The 22,942-nt window shown below is 38.6% G+C and overlaps 1 protein-coding gene across 3 annotated transcripts in view; it reads left to right on the top strand.

The window, feature by feature from the left end:
* Nucleotides 1–10,274: 10,274 nt before the first annotated feature.
* Nucleotides 10,275–22,942, top strand: part of LOC142493527 (amine sulfotransferase-like) — a 70,555-nt gene continuing 57,887 nt past the window's right edge. Inside the window, exons 1-4 of one of the 3 annotated variants that reach the window (XM_075597685.1) lie at nucleotides 10,275–10,334; nucleotides 14,511–14,593; nucleotides 15,353–15,518; nucleotides 16,330–16,538. In XM_075597685.1, coding sequence (XP_075453800.1) covers nucleotides 15,362–15,518; nucleotides 16,330–16,538 — 366 coding nt within the window. In that variant the 5' untranslated portion in view covers nucleotides 10,275–10,334; nucleotides 14,511–14,593; nucleotides 15,353–15,361. Of the gene's footprint in view, nucleotides 10,335–14,510; nucleotides 14,594–15,138; nucleotides 15,252–15,352; nucleotides 15,519–16,329; nucleotides 16,539–22,942 lie in introns of those variants that run through there. The other 2 variants (XM_075597682.1, XM_075597683.1) reach the window with 2 other exon arrangements.

The raw sequence follows: 22,942 nt of genomic DNA, 5'->3' as shown, positions 1-22,942 counted from the left end.
CTGTTTAGGGATTTATTTGTAGATCAATTTGGAATTTTCCATGGTCATCCCTAGATTTGTTGTCACCCGTTACATATATGTTTTAATTGTTTTTATGAGAGTTTAGAGTATATGTGTTATATATTATGTGTCACTTTGGTTAATCAATAAATTATTTATTATTTTTGCCATCTGGCTTTTAGTGGCAATTGCCCTCCCACAGTGCTGGGAGCGATTGCTTACCTATACCTTACAGCTAATTGAATCACTCATACAGTGGGTATTCAAACCCTGCTAAATATTCCTAGCTTTGTGTGCAGCCAATGAGGATCTTTCTAGGAGGATTCTTTGTCTCCTTATATGAGTCTATGTCTGGAAAAACAAACGAAAGATTCCTCCTTGAATGCACTCAGATGGGCTAGTGAAAATGATATGGTTAATACATTAAAAAACCTTTTAATCACATATATATTAATAAAACAATGTTTGTATAGAGGGGCGTGGTGTATACAGTCCAGGGCCAGCCCATACTGGCAAGCCAAGAGATCTTCCTTAAAATAAATATGCGGAAGATAGTACAAATAACAATACACCACCTTAATGTGGGCTCACTTGCTAGAAAAATCACCTAAGTATACCTTCAGACTAGGAAACCTGTCCCACCTAGGGAAGTCCTATTATCAATAAAATCAACAGACCTGGACAGATGCAGGCTGTTGACACTGGATCTGAAAGGTGACTAACTGAAAGCAGACTGGTCAAATAATAAAAGACCCGTGTGATGTCAATGACACACATTAAGTATAGATGTAAAATAACTCCAGAACGGGGTGAAATCGACAAAAAAATAAATAAATATAATACATAATGCATAAAGTGAATAACCACATACTAAACAATCTATAAATACAATATACAAATAATGGTAAAATTCATGGCGTGATGGTGTTGAAATCTGCAGAGGGCAAGCACAAAGTGTGCTCTGCTGATGCCCTGAGGCACGGTTCAGGGACCGTATCCAGTTATAGCCTCTGAAATATACTGATAAGTTTGTGCAGAGATCACTCATAAAGTCTCCTTATTTAGAGCCACTGACTTAAATGGCAAATAAATCATTCAATCAGGCTGGCCCTGGACTGTTTACACCACGCCCCTCTATACAAACATTGTTTTATTAATATATATGTGATTAAAAGGTTTTTTAATGTATTAACCATATCATTTTCACTAGCCCATCTGAGTGCATTCAAGGAGGAATCTTTCGTTTGTTTTTCCACTATTACCCTTATCCTCTTTTGCACCATTATCTGGCTTTACTTATTTACGTATTATTTATTAATTTTGCTGATGCGGGAGCTCTCCCTTACCCTTTCCCTTCCCCTCTTTCCCTTTCCTGGACTTGTTTGTGAGTCTATGTCTGTCAGCATTATCCTCTTTGCACCAGCAGGAACTAAAATATGCTTTATGATTATATTTGAATCATGGTGAGCGGTACCTCGCAAGTTATGTATACTTTCAGACAGGGCCTGTTATTCCATTCTGAAAAATGACCCTACTGCTGACTATAATAGGGAACTTAGTGAGATCTTGACTAATGGCATACTTGATAAGGTTATCACTGAGAAAGAAAAATACTTTATCCTGGTTAAACATCCAAGAATCGCCACATTATATAGTTTACCTAAAATGCATAAGGGGAAAATACCCCCACCAGGTCGGTCAATAGTCTCAGGCATTGGCAGTTTAACTGAGAATGCCAGTGACTATATTGACCGGATCCTGAGGCCATTTGTTACTGCCCTCCCATCACACCTTAGGGACACCAAAGACATTCTCTGTAAAATCGAGTATGTCAATGTAACTAAAGATACTATTTTGGTGTCCCTAGATGTAGAGGGGCTATACACGAGTATTCCCCATGATATAGGTGTTTCAGCAGTTTCCTACTTCCTAAAGTCAAGAGGCAATCATCTTATTAAACATAATTAATTTGTTCTTAGGTTATTAACCTTTGTCTTGACAAAGAACTACTTTTGGTTTAATAAAACACTATACCACCAGACCCAGGGTAAAGCAATGGGCACTAAATGTGCACCTTCATATGCTAACCTGTACCTGGGCTGGTGGGAAGCTGAAATAGTGTTTGCAGACAATATGGAGAGATTCACAAACCATGTAGATTTCTGGTACAGGTATATAGATGACGTTCTCCTGCTTTGGAATGGGACTCAGGCACTGCTGAAAGAGTTCATTGATACACTAAATACGAATGTGAATAATTTAAGACTTACTTCTGAAATAGGCCCCAAAGAGATCTCTTTCCTTGATCTTAAAATTTTGATCAAGGACAATGGGGACCTAACATCAACCACATTCAGGAAAATGACTGCTACAAACAGTATCATCAGGGCTGATAGCCATCACCCCATGAATTTGATTAGGAACATCCCAGTGGGTCAATTCCTTCAAATTAGATTTGACTGTACTACACTTTCAGAATTTGAAGATCAAGCAAAGCTCATGAAAGAGAGATTCATGGCTCGGGGCTATAGTATGAACTCTACAAAAAGGGCCTACAAGAGGGCCAAAAGTACCCCTAGGGAAATTCTCCTTAAAGATAAGAAACATGATTTTGAGCCTAAGACCATAAGATTCATTGGAACCTTTAACTCCCAATGGGAACAAGCCAGAAAGGTGTTTCAAAAGCACTGGCATATTTTAAGAGCAGATTCAGATTTACAAGAGATACTTAAAACTTACCCTGAAATGACATCAAGAAGAGCCAAGAACCTTAGGGACCATTTAGTTACCAGTTACTATGAAGGAGCCAAAAGTCAAAATACTTGGCTACCGGATAAACCTAAAGGATGCTTTAGCTGTCACAACTGCAAGGCATGTAGGTCTATCAAAACATCAAAGACATTCCAAAATTGGGACAATACAAGAACGTTCGATATCAGGCAATTTATTAATTGTAAATCATCAGGTGTGATATACATGGCCATCTGTAATTGCCAAAAGAAATACGTGGGTAAAACTAGAAGACCATTCAGACACCGCGTGTTAGAACATCTCGGCACCATACGTAATCAAATGGACACACCAGTTGCCAGACATGTTCAGGAATGCCACAATGGGGACAGCAGTGTCCTTACATTTATTGGTATTGACCAATTTTCACTTGGACTGAGAAAAGGAGACTGGGATGAGATTCTTTTGCAAAAAGAATCCAGGTGGATTTATACCTTAGGCACACTCTCACCTCAGGGTTTAAATGAGGGTTTTGTTTTCCACCCATTCATTTAATATCTTTTGAGACTTTGACAATATATGTCATTTATTTGCTGCTCTGATGCTTACCAGCAACCATTATCATGTTTGACCACTAGATGCCCCCAGAGACTAAGGTCTTATAGGTCCCTGCTGTTTTTTTCCATCTAACAGCCAACACTATCACTTTTGACCACCAGATGCCCTCAGAGGCCAACAGGAATTGACTGGTGATTGGCCAACCAATAGGAAACCTTCTTTTGCCTTTAAATATCCAGGGTTGCAGGAAGTTCTTCCAGCCTTGACAAAGCCAATAGCAAAACGTATGTAGGCAATTGGACGTGCTGACGTCATTGGGAGGGGTGCAGAGACTGCCTGCTGTCCACCCATAGCACTGCTGTAACTTTTACACGAACTTAGCTCTGCTTTTGAGCGCAGGCAGATCACTAACACGCCTATTTTTATCATAGGGAAGGGGTATAGCTGATCATGGGATTTATGTTCATAAATGTTGCTATATGAGTTTGTTGCTACGCCAAAGTTACCACTGGGACATGGAGACAGTGTGTCAGACATTACTGGTCTGTCACTCTGTCCAGTCACACATTTTTTTGCAAGCTACCTAATTTGTGCAATAATCTAGAGCTTTTATCCGGATATATTATCTCTATGGGTTAACTTAGAGACATTTTGCCAGACATATTCAGCCTGTCATTTTGTCCATGTTAGAAGGTGGGGTAGAAATAGAACCCAAATACAGCACTCAGGTTCACGCTCTGTGTGTTTAGTGAATGATTTAAAACATAACTTTATTAACTGTACCAAATATATAAAATAATGGGTGTTAAAAACTGACGACCTGAAGGAATAGTGACCTTCAATACTAGAACCATATAGGTTTAGGGTCTAGAGTGTAGGTGTGTTCTGTGAAATACAGGTGACACACTAAACATAAATCCTAATGAGGATCAAACCAATCTATACTCACTGGCTCTAAGGTAAGTACTAATGGCCGCAATCGCCTAAGGCAAACTTAGTAAGGCTAGATAGTAAATTGTGTGCTCAGAGAGTAATGAATATCTGGTAAGTTGCTAGTAGTAAATCACAGTGCTTATAAGGTAGATAAGGAATTATAGCTCCAGTCAATAATTGTAGTATCCTTATAAGGTAGGTGCGGTGCTTGATCAGGTTGACCTAAAGTAACCTGCTTAGGTATAGAGTAGTAATGAGGGTATGACCTCTGATAACCTCAGTAGTGTTGTGAACAGGTTAATAGCACTGTGTGCAGGCTAATACAGGAGAAAGCACACTGACACCTTAGCTGTGAATAGCAACCAGTAAAAACAGTGAGTGTATCAAAGTACATGAACTGGTACACAATACAAATAGACCAGAGGCGATATTGGGCAGTAGCAAGCTCTCAGCTACTTCATATTATGATTGACAGTATATATAATGACCCTGAGGACAGGTATACTCCTGTACAGTGACTGATACCTCCTTCAACCAGGGATCAGTAAGGTCAAAACTGCATATATGAACAGGCTGAGTGCTGCTATTAGGTATAGAGTCCCCATAAGCTGCTGTCAGGGAGTCCCTGAGTAACAATAGTAACCAATGCAGCTAACTGTGAAGCAGGGGACCTAATCTGTACTTAGTACCTATACCATAAATAGGGCACCAGATGCCAGTATTAGAAAGGATTTAAGAGGCTCAGAGTGTCCATCGGGGCACTTTGAGAGCCTGTATAGACACACGAGCAGGGAACCGCATCACCTCGCAGTCTGAGACTGTGATTGCGGTGGAAGTCAGACCCCTGCGCGTGCACGTGGAATAACAGAGCCGCCGACGCGCGCATTTCGCGAGAGGCTTTTTCAAGGCGTGAGTGTAAGTACTTTAAGATGACGTCATTACAAGAAACATGTCCGTCCACACATGGTACGGTAGCCAATCAGAGCGTGGGAACTCCATCCCTACTCTGATTGGCTGTAGTATACCATGTGTGGATGGCCATGTTTCTTGTAATGACGTCATCTTAAAGGCAATGGAAGCAAAGCCATTCTGATTGGCTGTGCTTTCATTGCCTTTAAGTGACGTCATCTTTTTTTTTGTTAATCGGCCAAAACACATGGTTTCACGGGCCAATCAGGACCGTGGGAACCATGACGAAAATGTGACGTCATAGGCCTTTAAAAGCCTATGTCGTCTCATTTTCAAGCCAGACGCCGAGGAGGAAGGACCTCCGGAGAAGAAAGAAGACCAGGGCGTGGCCGAAGACGGGAAGAAGACCCCGGAAGAAGGTAGAAGAAAGAAGAATACAGATGAAGATGGATTACAAGTAGAAGACCCGTGGATTGTTTTGGATTTTTAGTTTAATGTTTATTTTTTTATGGTTTTTTTATTTTATGGGTTCCTGTGCCTGGCGGTTTTGTACGTGAGTAAGGTGTTCAACGGGAGTTGGTGGGGCCAAGTAATGGTAAGTGAAGTCAAGAAATGTATTTAGTTGAGCTTGTAAATTTTTAAAAGGTTTTTTTTACATGTGTATTTATTTATTTGTGGTATATCATTTCTTGCCACTGTATGTATGTATGTATATATGTCTAGAGAGATATATACATACAGGGTAAGAAATGTTGTTGTTTTAAAAGCTTGATTTGATGTGTTTTAAATTAATTTGCCTATGCTGCTATGCTTCAATGTGAGTATAATGTATTTTAAAATTACATAGATGTAATCGTTGGTATTGTATTGTTTGTTTGAGGTCAGGTTTAGCTTTGGTTTTAAATTTTGTATCCTGGTTGATACTTATATTTTTTCACATGCTAAATTGTTCTGTTCCAGGCTTGAATTAGTTAATTGTTTAATTGTTCGGGATGGAATGTCAATTGTTTAGGGATGAAATTAATGAATGCTAATTGATTTTTGTTTACTTGATTGGTTAAAATAGTGTACTTGTTTGGAGGTATTTGTATTTTGCTTGCAATGTTATTGTTAACATTCATTAGCAGAATATATATGGTGCATAGATTGTATGCATCATATATACAATGTAAATGCAATGTATTGATTGGAATGTGAGGTTTTTCATTGGCATTTGATGATGTAGATTGTAAGATACGTTATGATTATTAAAGGAAATTGATTTTAATGTAGTGTGTCTGTATGGAGAAGTGTGATTTGTAGTACAGTATGGTTTTGATAACCCTTCTACATTTATTTGTATATTGGTTCATCATGTGTGTGTGTGTATATATATATATAACTTACACCAAAAATGAATACCGCATCAACTACCAATAAATAATGCTGTGTCTAAACCTTCCTAAATCAGAGAAATAAATCTGAAAAAGTAATAGCAGAGAAAAGATAAACTGCTAGGTGGTGCTAGAGGAAAATAATGAATATAAAAACACAGAGAAAAGAAACCTCTTAAAGAGCACTCAGACAAATGTTAGCAAAAAATAGAAAGGGTAATTTTATTAATCAAAAAATAACAGACATACAAACAACTAACTGAAGAACCTGCCTGACCAGAAATGAAAAGAAAATATAGAATGAAAAATAAATAATTAAATTATATGCAATTAAATAGACCCAAAAATGTATAATAAAATATCCTAAAGTTGTAGCATCATTGCGGGAACAAAATTCCCACAATGAAGCAAACCAGACCTGCCGGTCACATGGAAAAAACTAGGATACAAAATATCATAGGTCTACACAAAAAAAAAAAAAAAAAAAAACCCATACAAACATACAAAAAAACTATCATATGTGCTGTGCCATGGCAGTATATAGGTTAACAACAATATGTCAGCCTATTGCCACTAATAAGATTATATAACAGAGGAGACATATACATGAATTATTTCAGTGACCCAAATAAATAAATCAGAGTAAATGGGAAAAAAAGAAAAAGGGATACACAATAATACTCAGCTCCTTAGTATGATGGCACTGCAATCATGGGTCAGCACAGTCCACAAAATAACATCCATAGGTAAAGGACATTAGAATGGTCCAAAAATAGACATAGACAGGCAGGGTCAACAGCAGCAAAAATTAAAATAGCCCACTAACGCGTTTCGGCAGCTAAGCCTTCTTCACGAGTGGTACTAGGGCCATAGAGCAGAAACACTTAAATAGGCAGCTAATGATTTCAAATTTCGTGCCAAAAACGCCCCTAAAACACAGATGCATATAGTCTCTCACTTAGATTATAATGATGATTGGCTGTAGAGCACTATAACAGCTGGGTGGAACTGTTGTATATCAATAGTGCAGACCGTGATCTTAAAATTCTCATCCAGGAAGCACAGTGACGTCACAGAATCCCGCGAGAATTGTCCATGAAATCCCGCACATGCTCACTTGTTACATGCCCATTGCGGCGGCCATTTTGGAAAAGGTATTCTCATTGCCCTCAATAGCATCATATTCTTCATAGGCAGACGATATATTTACGCCTTACACATGGGTAGCACACATTGGAGCCCACAGACACCTCCTACATGAGTCCAGTGTACAGTATTATGATCTTTATACACACATCACGAAAGTATGATGACATCACAAATACCCGCGAGGATTGCACATGAAATCCCGCACATGTGCACTGTAGCATGCCTGATACGGTGGCCATCTTTGATAAGGTATCCTTAATGCCCTCAATGTGTCATACTGTACAATACACAGTAGCCTTTCATATCATCCTGGCAGCAGATTGTCACAGCACAATGGCTGCTTAGTAAGGTATGAATACACTGGCGACACACTTTATTCGAGCTCGGCTAGTCCCACGAATTCGGGTATACCCGGGTGTATTGAGGTTTGTGACTGTTTTCTGCCCGAGTGCATTGAGGTATTTTCCAGGCAGGGATTGAAGCATTTTATTCCCGCTGGCTGCAATACTGCACAGTATATATATATATACTGCATTACAATTCATGAATTTATGCCATCTGGTAGACACGCGAAGCATTGCAGCCTATTAAATCCTAATCATTATCATTTAACAGATCAGCCACCCGTCAGCCAGGCATGAACCCAGGCTGGGAAGGCAAACACAACGGGGCTTGTCAGAGGTGAGGAGCGGCGCATTCCAGGTAAATACCAGGTAATACTGGGTATTTGCTCGAATAAAGTGTGTCGGTGCAGTACATGCATCTGTAGTAGAAACATTCTTATCCAAAGACATCCTTGTGGTTAGGTTGAAATCAATTTAACAAATTGGTAGATCCCCTTAGAATATGGGGGAGATGGAGCCATATAAAGATATTTGGTATAACATCCCAGCAGAAACAGAGATAACCTGCTTACAAGGAGTAGAAGCAGATCTAAGGTAGTGAAAGAAGAAGAGACAATGGTTAAGGCAATTCATAAAGCATAAGCCAGATCCTATACAAGAAAGAAAACAAGTCAATAACATCACAGTATGGAAACAATAGATTAATAAAAATACGTATATACATAATTAAAAAAATAAATAAAAAGTTTGAGGATGGTATGTTTGGATAACTGTAAAAACTGTTAATAAATTAAATATAAAAGACAGTCTGAACCTAAATCCCTACAACCAAACCCCCTAAAAAAAAAAAAAATATATATTTTTAAAGTATATACTATCAATCCATTGCTTCCATAAGGACTCATCAATTTTGCCTATATTCTGGAAACTCAGGAAGGGTTTAAGGTACCAAAAGAAGGAGACCATGATTATAGATGGAATAAGCAAATAATATTACAGGAACATTGCAAATCCCAAATAGTCATTAAGACCATTAGGTAGCATTGATCCTAAAGTGACAATCCACCTGCATTCATGTTGCAGAAGTGTTTTCTCAAAATCTCCCCCGCGTATCCCCAAAGAGACACGTTCTATTGCAAATGCGGAGAGAAGTGAATTGTTAGCATTGTGTTCCTGCAAAAAATGCTTTGCTACCATTGTAATTTTTTTAGATGAATCTAAATCCCATTTTTGCTGTTTTAATGTTCCGACTGTGTACCATAATTCTAAAACGCACTTCCCTGGTTGTCATCCCTACGTATGTCTTATTGCAGGGACACAACAGGCAGTAGATCACCCCCTTCGAGCGGCAGTTCAGAAATTGTTGTACCTTAAACTCATTATTACCCTTATAGTCCTTAAAAGTGGAAGTAGGTTTTGCAAATTTACAAGCAGGACAGCCACCACATTTGAAAAAGCCCTTTCTGTCAAAGGTTGACAGAAATGTTGTAATGTTGGGTACAGTGTAATGGCTGTGAACCAGTTTGTCTCTGAGGTTAGGAGATCTTCTGCTTGTAAGTTCCACCTTAGGACCTAGTTGATGTTTAAGGTCTGAGTCAATCATGAGAATTGGCCAATGTTTGTGAAGGATTTCACGCAGCTGATTCCATTGTTGATTGTACGTGCCAATGAATCTTATTTTGTTGGAATCTTGTGGTTTAATTTTTGGTTTCAATAAGGATACCCGGCTCATACCTTTGCTGCGTTCATATCCCTTCTTAATAATTAATTGGCTATATCCTCGATTTCTGAACCTATGTTTCATTTCTAAAGCTCTAGATTCATAAATAATGGGGTTGGAACAATTGCGTTTTAAACGAATGAATTCACCAATCGGGACTCCCGCAATTTGGTGTTGGGGGTGGGAGCTCGAAGCATGTAGAAGCTGTAAAAGGATAAATCTTGTATTTATGGGGGGGCACAGGGGGTGGGTACTGTATTTAATAAATAGAATGATGTTTATTGTGGGTCACTGTATTGTTTTTATTGTGGGTACTGGGGGTGGGGGGGGGGGGTTCCCCAACGGTATGTGGGTAGGCCTCCCTTGTGGGTAGTGGGTGAGGGTGGTTAGGCCTCACGGGGTGGGGGGCTTAGTGTGGGAGGGTATGTAGGCGTCCCGAGTGGTGGGTGAGGGTGGGTTAACCCCTTAATGACTGTAGCGGTTAATAACCGCTATGGTGATTAAGGGGTTAGGGGACATTACTTTTGATGTTTTCATTTTTGTGTCTGTTTTGTGCAGCGGAGGGGGCATGGGCAGGATGAAGATGAGGATGGCCTTCATCGTGGCAGCCGGACATGGGTGAGTACTATATGTATGTAATGTATGTATTGCTGTTTATGTATTTAAAATGGGCACATTCACTATTATCCCTTTGTGGATAATAGTAATTGTGGCCATAACTTTACTGTATGTGTTAGGGGGGGGGGGGGGTTATTTCTTTAAAAGTATGTATGTGTTTATTCATTAATTTGGGGGGGGGGCACATAATTGGTACTGCAGGCCTGCGGGTAACACCCGAGGGCCCCCGCCGGTCTATAGTATCATACATGTGCATATATGTGTATGTTAGGGTTTAAAGGGGTTGTTGTTATATATATATATATATATATATATAGGCTATACGATACCGTGTGAGCAGATATCAGAGGCAGCACTCCAGTAGATAGTCAAATAAATGGTATTTAATGTGACATATAAACCAACGTTTCGGTCCTCCACACGGGACCTTTCTCAAGGTGATGAACAAACAGAGTGAGTCATAACACATATATATACCCTAAACCCCCAAAGCAAACAGGTGCATCACATGATGTAAAGTAATAATTGCTTACATGCTGTATGCAGGAGCTGCACAGTAGCACCAGACTGTCAGATGACAGTGAAAACGCTTTAACACTCCTGCCACGTCGGCAGTGTTAACTGCGCATGTGTGTATGGGAAGTTGAAGTGTCAGAGTACTTAGACTCCTGTCACATGATAACGGGCCAGTGGAGGGCGCATCTAGGCAATGTGAATGGTTACTGCGCATGTGTGAGCTTAATGCTGTAGCAGGGAAAGATTGGATCTTAGAGACCTGTAGAATCGCTAATGCGCATGCGCGAACCGCCGATAAATAAATAAATAATGTGGAACTGTGCGCGATCGCCCAAGCACATCAGCTGGCGATCGCGCACAGTTCCACATTATTTATTTATTTATCGGCGGTTCGCGCATGCGCAATAGCGATTCTACAGGTCTCTAAGATCCAATCTTTCCCTGCTACAGCATTAAGCTCACACATGCGCAGTAACCATTCACATTGCCTAGATGCGCCCTCCACTGGCCCGTTATCATGTGACAGGAGTCTAAGTACTCTGACACTTCAACTTCCCATACACACATGCGCAGTTAACACTGCCGACGTGGCAGGAGTGTTAAAGCGTTTTCACTGTCATCTGACAGTCTGGTGCTACTGTGCAGCTCCTGCATACAGCATGTAAGCAATTATTACTTTACATCATGTGTTGCACCTGTTTGCTTTGGGGGTTTAGGGTATATATATGTGTTATGACTCACTCTGTTTGTTCATCACCTTGAGAAAGGTCCCGTGTGGAGGACCGAAACGTTGGTTTATATGTCACATTAAATACCATTTATTTGACTATCTACTGGAGTGCTGCCTCTGATATCTGCTCACACGGTATCGTATAGCCTATTTGATTTATATAGGATTAGCACCCACCTATATCTACCTGACGGAGTGCCTTGTTCTCATTTATTCACTATATATATATATATGTGTATGTGTATGTGTATGTGTATGTGTATGTGTATGTGTATGTGTATGTGTATGTGTATGTGTATGTGTATATATATGTATATATATGTATATATGTATATGTATATATATATATGTATATGTATATATATATGTATATGTATATATGTATATGTATATGTTTATATATATGTATATATATATATGTATATATATATATATATGTATATATATATATATATATATATATGTATATATATGTGTATATATATATGTATATATATGTGTATATATTTATATTCATTTATTTATTTATTCATTTAGATTTATTTATTTAGTGTGGGGCTGCTGTGTGTGATTATTCTTTATTGTGGGTAGCGGGTGTGAGTGAAGGGGTATTAGCCCCAACGGTGGTTGTTTAGGGCTTGCGGGGGGGGTCACGGGAGGTGTTAACCCCTTCATGACCGTAGCGGTATTAACTGCTACGGTCGTGAAGGGGTTAAGTGCACACGCAACCCCCCCGCAAGCCCTAAACTCACACCAAGGGCCAAATACCCCTTCACCCACTCCCGCTACCCACAATAAAGCTAGCACGGTGGGTTAACCCCTTCATTGCCTTAGCAGTTACCCGCTAAGTTAATGAAGTGGCCTGTACATGCATTTTTCCTGCCTCGGCTGCATGCCGGGGGGCCTCCGGTACTGGTATTAATGGTATCACCTCTGGAGACCCCTGGCATCAATCCGAGCCAGGAAAAGGGCGATTTTTTTTTATTTCCCCTATCCCCGCTCAGCTCCAGCTTCTTGCCAACTATTTTTGGCACAGCTATTTGGAGAACATCTCTCCATTTTATTGGCGCGATCAGCAACGAGATGGTGATCGGGGCTACCTGCATACGGCGGGTTTTAAAACTGGCGAGATATTGCTTCTCGCCACCCGCGCGGCGAGTTTTTAAACAAAAAAAAAAACCTGGCGCTTTTTCCTCATCTCGCCAGTTTCTCGCCATTTACTAAATTGCTGTAGGCATATTTGGTGAAAACCTGGCGAGATTGCGCTTCTTGCTGCTCTCTGCATAGGCCCCTGAAATATGTGCTTACATGAGGTTTAAAATGCACAGGAGCTATAATGTTTCATTATCTATGTGATACTATATGAGGTTAACTACAACAAATGTTTACACTATGAGTGATATTAATGCTCCAATATATATGTTCATTTAACAAGGATCTAGGCGTTTATTGAAGTGTGCACTAAAGTGTTCACACTACACTGCACTACCTGCTAGGTGGGAGGCCAGAGCTGATATAAGTGTTACATATTGATATTCATTTATATTTTTGGCCACAGGCATTGCACCCCCACAGTGCAGCAATCACTGAGACTCTCTATGACAGTAGATCCTTTCATTTCTCTGTATAGGTTACTCATTAACCATTCAGAGTCTGGTGTTTAACTACACTTATTTAGATGTGATTTCGCATCTAAACGTGATGGCTATATAGTTCTACTTATACGTTATATTGGGGCTTTATACCCCAGTTTATACCCACTCCATTTTAAATTTGCACTTTAGAATAGGCAAGCCTCAGAGGAGGCATAGGTTCACTTACCTGTAATATTTTAATTTTGAGGTATTTCATAATAAAGATAATTTTAAATAATTCATCAATTCATTACATCATTAGATTCCTCTGGTGTTATCAGTGTACATATCTGTTTAGAGTGCTCTCATTATAGGGGTTTCATTTTTCTTTTATTGCTATTCTACATCGCCCCTGATTGTAGCACCTCCAGCCAGGCTGTAGCGAGGGTGTTCTTTCCCTTCCCCCTTTCCCCTCCTTCCCCTGAAGTGTTTTATATATATATATATGTGTGTGTATATATATGTACCTTCAGCTAAGTATCATTTATTATGGCCGGCCGGTCTTTTGTCTTCACTGTGGGAACTATGTTCCCATAAGTGATCACTCAGTTTTTTTGAAACTGTATCATTCATGCTGGGTTTACAATATTGTACTTTTGTGTTTTTTTGGGGTTTATCTGTATGATTTTCTGATTTATTCAGTCAGGCAGGCTCTTCAGTCAGCTGTTTGTGTCTTTCCTTATTTTTTGATTTAATAAATTACCATTACTATTTTGGCATATACTTGTCTGAGTGCTTTTTAGAGGTTTTCTTTTTTGTGTTTATACATGTACTTTTTCCTCTAGCACCGCCTAGCAGTTAACGTGTTTTCTGTGATTTCTTTCTCAGATTTACTTTTTCTGGTTAAGATAGGTTTAGACATTGCATATATTAATTGGCAGTTGATGCGGTATTCACCTCCTGTGTATGTTGTATATATATATATATATATATATGTGTGTATATATGTGTGTGTGTGTGTCTGTGTGTGTGTGTGTGTGTGTGTGTGTGTGTATGTGTGTGTGTATATGTGTGTGTATATGTGTGTGTGTATATATATGTGTGTATATATATGTGTATATATATAATAAATTGCTTACGAAGTTTAGTAAAATTAATAATGTCATTAATAATAACTAGGCCACATTAACTATAAATAGACCACAACATATTTGCCATGACATGAATTAAACATAGTTACGATAATCAATATAAGGTCACAAATTAATTTTAAAAGGGAACTGTTAGGAATAACATATACTGTACATGGAGAGAAATCTATAGGTCTACTTCATTATTTCATTATATGTCTCTTAGCGAAGTAGGTATACAGCTGTAAAGGGCATGCTGTGTGTGTTGCAGTACTGGACATCACATCTTAGCAGATTCTACACCTTCAGGTAACTGCAGTTTCAAACCGCATGTAGTGCAATTTCCCCCAAAAATAACCTATCTTGAAAGTGACCTGAGTGTACAGCAGATAACTGACTTTATTTTCATTTTTCTTCCTAACAGGTTTTTTATTTTATTATTGTTTTTATTTAAAAAGCCCCAAAAGTCAGTCGTGCAGTATTCACGTGGTAGACTCTGCTGCTTATTCAAACATGCTCCTCCTCATCAATTAGCACAGTGCTGTTTTCCTTACAGATGTCAGAGACATACCGCGCTGTCTAGATTCTCACATAAGGTTTTTTGAAGTTTAGTGATGTCAGAAAGTGGATGTAGCATACTGTAGCTACCATCGTTATTTCAGATTTGTGCTCCTGTGTTTTGGAATAAAACACATTTGTATAGAAATTAAAAGCCAGTGAGAAATGAGAAAAACTAGCGCTGGCAAATCAGAAACTTCAGAATGGCAAATGAAAAAAAAAAAGCAAAGTACAAGGGATATCAAGATTATGGGAGTGAGCCAGCAGTTCACCTCGCTCTGGAACTCAGCCATTAATTGTGTAGTCAACTCCCTGCCTGTTTCCTATAAAAAGCCTTTACCCTGACCTTTATACTCAATATTTTGTGCCAACATTCCTGTAACAGGCAGTGAGAAGACAGGTAACAAAAGTATGATTAGAGCATAGAAAGCAGAACAACTTTGTTATTGTGAGTACTCATTTTTATTCCAAGTGAGCTTTCTTAAATCCCTTTTCTTTATATGGTTCTAGGTGTAGAAGATGTCCCAAGCTACCAGTGAGCCTGCTGACCCTTTTATGTTCAAGCACAGAGGAATTTACTTTCAAACTGAATTTATTGTACCAGAATACATAGATTCACTGGAGCACTTTGAGATCAGAGAAAGTGATGTTTTTCTGGTTACTTATCCAAAATCCGGTAAATATATTATTTCTTTTCATGCGGACCCATTTTTTGTTATTAACCAACAATGTGCATGCAATGTCTTGTATATAATGTATAACCCTGTACACTTAATGTAACTATGTATTTGTAACAATGTATTTGTCATCATAACTCTGTGCCCAGGGCATACTTGAAAACGAGAGGTAACTCTCAATGTATTACTTTCTTGTAAAACATTTTATAAATAAATAAAATGAATAACAATGAATTCTACCTGGACAGTAATCATGAATTATTTACATGACATTGTCAACTGTATTTAAAAAAAAGCAACCACTTAAATAACTGGAGATTTAGACAGTTGTGACTTTTGCCTCATTGTAACAAATGCCAGATCTTCATACTGTAGCTACAACTGTTGAACAGTTTATTTTTAATTCTTCAAACAGGGCTTCAAATCTTCTTCTAAAATTATATATAAAGGAGAGTGGTTAATTTCTGATGACTAATCTAATCTCAAACAAAAACAACCTACTGTATGAGTAGCTTTCATGTTATTTTATGTTTTCATAATATTTCATGTTATACCAATAAAAGTTCTTAAGAATAGCAACATAAAGCCAATAAAGATAATGGTTTTATAATGGTTTAGTAAATAAGGAATTTACAGTCTTCTAAATAACCGAGAGTTGTAATGCTATAGAACCATATTTTATTTAATTACAATATAATAATAACACTCATTATACCTACATTCCCATTACAGTAACTATAGATCTGCATAAAGTCTAAGGAACATTTGAATTTTTTTTATAAAGTACATATTTATATCTTGCTTTTACAGGAACAATTTGGACGCAGCAGATTATGAGTTTAATTTTTAATGAAGGTCATCGGAATGGAACAGAATCCATTGAGAACAGTGAAAGGGCCCCATGGCTTGAATTCAAACATCCCACTATGGATTATAACAGTCGCCCCTCTCCACGCCTCTTTACCTCCCACCTACCTTATTTTCTAATGCCTAATGATCTGAGGAACAAGAAAGGCAAAGTAAGGATTCTGCTACAAAAATCAAATTCTGAGTAGCAAATTGTATATACAGTAAGGCGTATTTTGGACCATCTCATATTGCTTGATGTAACTGTAAAAAAGGAACAAAAGCGCAAACGCACATAGTGAAGTATGCAAAGTAATATATATATATTGTTTAGGGTAAGATATCTGCGTACATCAGATTAGAAAGTTACCAGCATTTCATGTACATAAACATGAGTGAGTGGAGGTGATGCATCTGCCGCCAACCATCTGGGGATCTTCCTTAATGCAGCACGGCACACTCTGCAGCTGAGGACAAGCCTCCGTTTGAGTCCTTCTTTGGGTTACAGGAGTCTAATTGAAGAGCTTCACTCGAGGGGAACTCCGTTCATCTCTCCTAGCCTCGTTACCCGGCTCCGTCGGCGATGGAGGTCAACAGCTTCTCGGGCAAGCTGTTACCTCAAGTGTCCCGTATGTCCTGGGTGATCGGCCGCAAAGTGAGGACGGCCGTAAAGTGAGGATGTTTTTACCGCACTGTCCACAATCGCGGGAAAATGCCTAGTATTTCGGCTCCACGCAATATCAGAGAGTATAGCTAGCATACAGATAGGTAATAAAAAGTGATATATATGCTAAAAATTTATCCAACGCGTTTCGAAGCGAAGGCTTCTTCTTCAGGGGTACTAATACATTGAATAAATGTGGATTTTATACCCTAATATCATATCTGATAGGTCTGGCTTAATTGGAGCATTAACCAATCGGTGCATAGCACGGTGACTCCCACATGTGTGGATTTAAATGGGTCATAATGACCTACATGCTAGATAAGTTTAACTCCATCAGGTATGGTAAGGGTACAAATACATGTAACACAAATAATAATCTTTATTAACCAAGGCACAACATTATTAAACAACCTAACTCATACAAATTACATTATTAAAATAAATAAAAAATATATATATATTTATTAATGGTGGGTTTCTGAAATGAAACAGACAAGCAGTTAGTTTTCTAAAAGAAATAATGCAGTTATGCTTATACTGTCCAGCAAGAATCAGTAATTCAGACAAAACTTATAGAGATAAAAAGTGAAATCTATTTTCCGAGACAGATAATAAATTTAATAAAGACACCAGAGGTCTATATTTTCATTAAGGCCATCTGGACCTAATGTTTCCAACTTTTGTATCCAGTATGTTTCTTGGACTGAAACATCTTTTAGTCTATCCCCTCCTCGTCTGCTCCGAGGTATAAACTTTATCCCTTTATACAAGAGGGTTGAGGGATCCTTGTTGTGATGGGTAGCGTAATGTCTACTTACACTATGAGTCTGTAGAGCATTCCTAATGTTTCTCACATGCTCTTGTATGCGGAGTTTTAAACTGCGTTTAGTGCGGCCCACATATTGCAGGCCGCACGGGCATTCTAATAGATAAACTACAAAACTCGTGTTGCAGTTTATAAAGTCTGTAATATTAAACACCTTGTTAGTTTTATTGGACTTAAACGTATTATTCACTGGATGAAGGAACTTGCAAGTGCAGCATTTTCCACACGTGTAATTACCTAGTGGTTTATTACTTAGCCAAGAATGGCCAGACTTTTGTTCTATATTTTTCCCAATATCACTTGGTGCCAGCGCATCCTTCAGGCTACGAGCCTTCCTGTATATAAACCTGGGAGATGAACTAATATGACCACTTAAAATTGGATCTGTGGCTATAATACCCCAATGTTTTTTAATTACCCCCTCTATTTGTCTATGCATAGAGTTATAGTTGGTGATAAAGGGGACTGTAATTTTATCTCCATTAGTCTCCATTGTTTTCTTATTTTTTGGTAACAACATCTTTTGGCGATCTAGTTTCCTAACTTTATCTAGTTCCATTAATAAATGTTTATACTCATATCCCCGTTCCATAAATCTTAAGAAGAGAAATTGAGCTTGTTGCTCAAAATCAACCTCATTACTGCAGTTCCTTCTAACTCTCATAAATTGGCCTCCCGGTATATTTGTAATCCAAGATCTTTTATGGTTACTGGAGGCCAATAAAAGAGTGTTAGTGTCAACCTTTTTAAAGTGGGTTGTTGTTGTAACTCCTACCTCTGATGCCGTTAGATTTAAATCAAGATAGGTGACACTCTCTGTGTGTGTGACATGGGTAAATACCAGGTTGAGGTCGTTGGTGTTAAGATAATTGACAAAGCAGTCAACAGACTCCTCATCACCTTCCCACACACAGAGAATGTCATCTATATAGCGTCGCCATACCACTACTTGATGTTTGTATGGATTGTTATTCCAGATGTGAAGTTCCTCCCAGTTCCCCATGTACAGGTTTGCGAAGCTGGGGGCAAAGCGTGTGCCCATAGCAGTTCCGCAAACCTGCAAGAAGAACTGGGAGAGAAAAAGGAAGTAGTTATGGGTGAGTACATACTCAATGGCTTGGAGGATAAACCATCTATTAAGATCACTTAACTTAAGATCTTTTCTCAGGTAATCGTCAACCGCCGCAATACCCTTACTATGTGGAATGCTCGTGTACAGAGCTTGTACGTCGCACGTTAACCATCTGTACGACTTCTTCCATTTAAAATTTGCAAATACAGTAGATTTAATACCGCGGAGGAATCTTTAAGATAGGAAGGTAATTCCCCCACAATAGTCTGCAGGAAGTAGTCCACATATTGAGATAGGTTTGCGGTCAGTGAGGATATACCCGAGATTATGGGTCGACCTGGTGGATTATTCAGGGTTTTATGCAGTTTGGGGAGATGGTAAAATACCGGTATTTTAGGTGAGTTATTATAGAGAAAATCATATTCCCTTTGCGTAATAATTGTTAGAGTTAGGGCTTCATCAAGAAGTACCTTAAGTTTGGTTAGGAAAACATTGGTGGGATCTGAGGCCAATTTTCTATAATAGACAGGGTCACAAAGGAGTCGGTGTGCTTCCTGTTCATAGACAGAGCGATCTTGTAAAACCACACCTCCTCCTTTGTCAGCCTGTCTAATAATGAGTTGTTCATTGTTCTTAAGGAACTTGAGAGCAAGATTCTCGGCTCTAGTAAGATTATGTCTAATCATACCGCCCCTTCCACTGTCATTGATGCTGTTAAAGTCATTTTTCACCATATCAAAGAAGGTGTCTATATGATTACCCTTTGATTGATATGGGTAAAATTTTGATTGGGCTCTAAATGGAGTGTGTATACACACATCATCATCCTGCTGTAATTCTGGACTAGGGGTTAAGTTTGTGTTAACATTAGGTTCCTTCTCTGTTTTCAAAAAGTGTCTCTTCAGTGTGATGTTTCTAATAAATTTGTGTAAGTCTTTATATAATTGAAACGAGTTTGCTCCGCAGGACATGGAGAACGAGAGCCCTTTACTAAGAACTCTCTTTTGGTCATCTGTGAGGATGACCGAAGAGAGGTTAAAAATACCTCTGTCAATTGGAATGTTTAGACTTTTTATAACTATAGTTTTCATAGTATAATTTTTTCCTTTATAGTTTGGGTTTTTGGGATGTCCCTCCCTTCCAAAAACCCAAACTATAAAGGAAAAAATTATGATGAAAACTATAATTATAATAGAAAAAGACAGATGAATCACCAGCAACAGAATGATTCATACTGGCCTCCAGCAAGGGCTAGAGAATATATACATGAAAGTCGCCCTGCCCCCTCCCCCTCTCCCTCTTCTCCTTCCCTTTTTTTAGAGATGATAAGGAAAAGGCATGGTTCCCCGGAGAAGGGGCTGATAACATCAGAGAACCCCAAACAAACAACCCCAGGGTTAAAACTAAAAAGACCATAACCAGAAGAGGGAAAAGAGGAGGATCCTGGGTCCAAAAGAAAAGAATACTAAAAAGTCTAAACATTCCAATTGACAGAGGTATTTTTAACCTCTCTTCGGTCATCCTCACAGATGACCAAAAGAGAGTTCTTAGTAAAGGGCTCTCGTTCTCCATGTCCTGCGGAGCAAACTCGTTTCAATTATATAAAGACTTACACAAATTTATTAGAAACATCACACTGAAGAGACACTTTTTGAAAACAGAGAAGGAACCTAATGTTAACACAAACTTAACCCCTAGTCCAGAATTACAGCAGGATGATGATGTGTGTATACACACTCCATTTAGAGCCCAATCAAAATTTTACCCATATCAATCAAAGGGTAATCATATAGACACCTTCTTTGATATGGTGAAAAATGACTTTAACAGCATCAATGACAGTGGAAGGGGCGGTATGATTAGACATAATCTTACTAGAGCCGAGAATCTTGCTCTCAAGTTCCTTAAGAACAATGAACAACTCATTATTAGACAGGCTGACAAAGGAGGAGGTGTGGTTTTACAAGATCGCTCTGTCTATGAACAGGAAGCACACCGACTCCTTTGTGACCCTGTCTATTATAGAAAATTGGCCTCAGATCCCACCAATGTTTTCCTAACCAAACTTAAGGTACTTCTTGATGAAGCCCTAACTCTAACAATTATTACGCAAAGGGAATATGATTTTCTCTATAATAACTCACCTAAAATACCGGTATTTTACCATCTCCCCAAACTGCATAAAACCCTGAATAATCCACCAGGTCGACCCATAATCTCGGGTATATCCTCACTGACCGCAAACCTATCTCAATATGTGGACTACTTCCTGCAGACTATTGTGGGGGAATTACCTTCCTATCTTAAAGATTCCTCCGCGGTATTAAATCTATTTGCAAATTTTAAATGGAAGAAGTCGTACAGATGGTTAACGTGCGACGTACAAGCTCTGTACACGAGCATTCCACATAGTAAGGGTATTGCGGCGGTTGACGATTACCTGAGAAAAGATCTTAAGTTAAGTGATCTTAATAGATGGTTTATCCTCCAAGCCATTGAGTATGTACTCACCCATAACTACTTCCTTTTTCTCTCCCAGTTCTTCTTGCAGGTTTGCGGAACTGCTATGGGCACACGCTTTGCCCCCAGCTTCGCAAACCTGTACATGGGGAACTGGGAGGAACTTCACATCTGGAATAACAATCCATACAAACATCAAGTAGTGGTATGGCGACGCTATATAGATGACATTCTCTGTGTGTGGGAAGGTGATGAGGAGTCTGTTGACTGCTTTGTCAATTATCTTAACACCAACGACCTCAACCTGGTATTTACCAATGTCACACACACACAGAGTGTCACCTATCTTGATTTAAATCTAACGGCATCAGAGGTAGGAGTTACAACAACAACCCACTTTAAAAAGGTTGACACTAACACTCTTTTATTGGCCTCCAGTAACCATAAAAGATCTTGGATTACAAATATACCGGGAGGCCAATTTATGAGAGTTAGAAGGAACTGCAGTAATGAGGTTGATTTTGAGCAACAAGCTCAATTTCTCTTCTTAAGATTTATGGAACGGGGATATGAGTATAAACATTTATTAATGGAACTAGATAAAGTTAGGAAACTAGATCGCCAAAAGATGTTGTTACCAAAAAATAAGAAAACAATGGAGACTAATGGAGATAAAATTACAGTCCCCTTTATCACCAACTATAACTCTATGCATAGACAAATAGAGGGGGTAATTAAAAAACATTGGGGTATTATAGCCACAGATCCAATTTTAAGTGGTCATATTAGTTCATCTCCCAGGTTTATATACAGGAAGGCTCGTAGCCTGAAGGATGCGCTGGCACCAAGTGATATTGGGAAAAATATAGAACAAAAGTCTGGCCATTCTTGGCTAAGTAATAAACCACTAGGTAATTACACGTGTGGAAAATGCTGCACTTGCAAGTTCCTTCATCCAGTGAATAATACGTTTAAGTCCAATAAAACTAACAAGGTGTTTAATATTACAGACTTTATAAACTGCAACACGAGTTTTGTAGTTTATCTATTAGAATGCCCGTGCGGCCTGCAATATGTGGGCCGCACTAAACGCAGTTTAAAACTCCGCATACAAGAGCATGTGAGAAACATTAGGAATGCTCTACAGACTCATAGTGTAAGTAGACATTACGCTACCCATCACAACAAGGATCCCTCAACCCTCTTGTATAAAGGGATAAAGTTTATACCTCGGAGCAGACGAGGAGGGGATAGACTAAAAGATGTTTCAGTCCAAGAAACATACTGGATACAAAAGTTGGAAACATTAGGTCCAGATGGCCTTAATGAAAATATAGACCTCTGGTGTCTTTATTAAATTTATTATCTGTCTCGGAAAATAGATTTCACTTTTTATCTCTATAAGTTTTGTCTGAATTACTGATTCTTGCTGGACAGTATAAGCATAACTGCATTATTTCTTTTAGAAAACTAACTGCTTGTCTGTTTCATTTCAGAAACCCACCATTAATAAATATATATATATTTTTTATTTATTTTAATAATGTAATTT

This window comes from Ascaphus truei, chromosome 4 (assembly GCF_040206685.1).
Source record: "Ascaphus truei isolate aAscTru1 chromosome 4, aAscTru1.hap1, whole genome shotgun sequence".
In the NCBI taxonomy this organism is placed as follows: domain Eukaryota; kingdom Metazoa; phylum Chordata; class Amphibia; order Anura; family Ascaphidae; genus Ascaphus; species Ascaphus truei.
The sequence above is the reverse complement of the archived record's forward strand: the minus strand, read 5'-3'. Positions and strand labels throughout refer to the sequence as shown.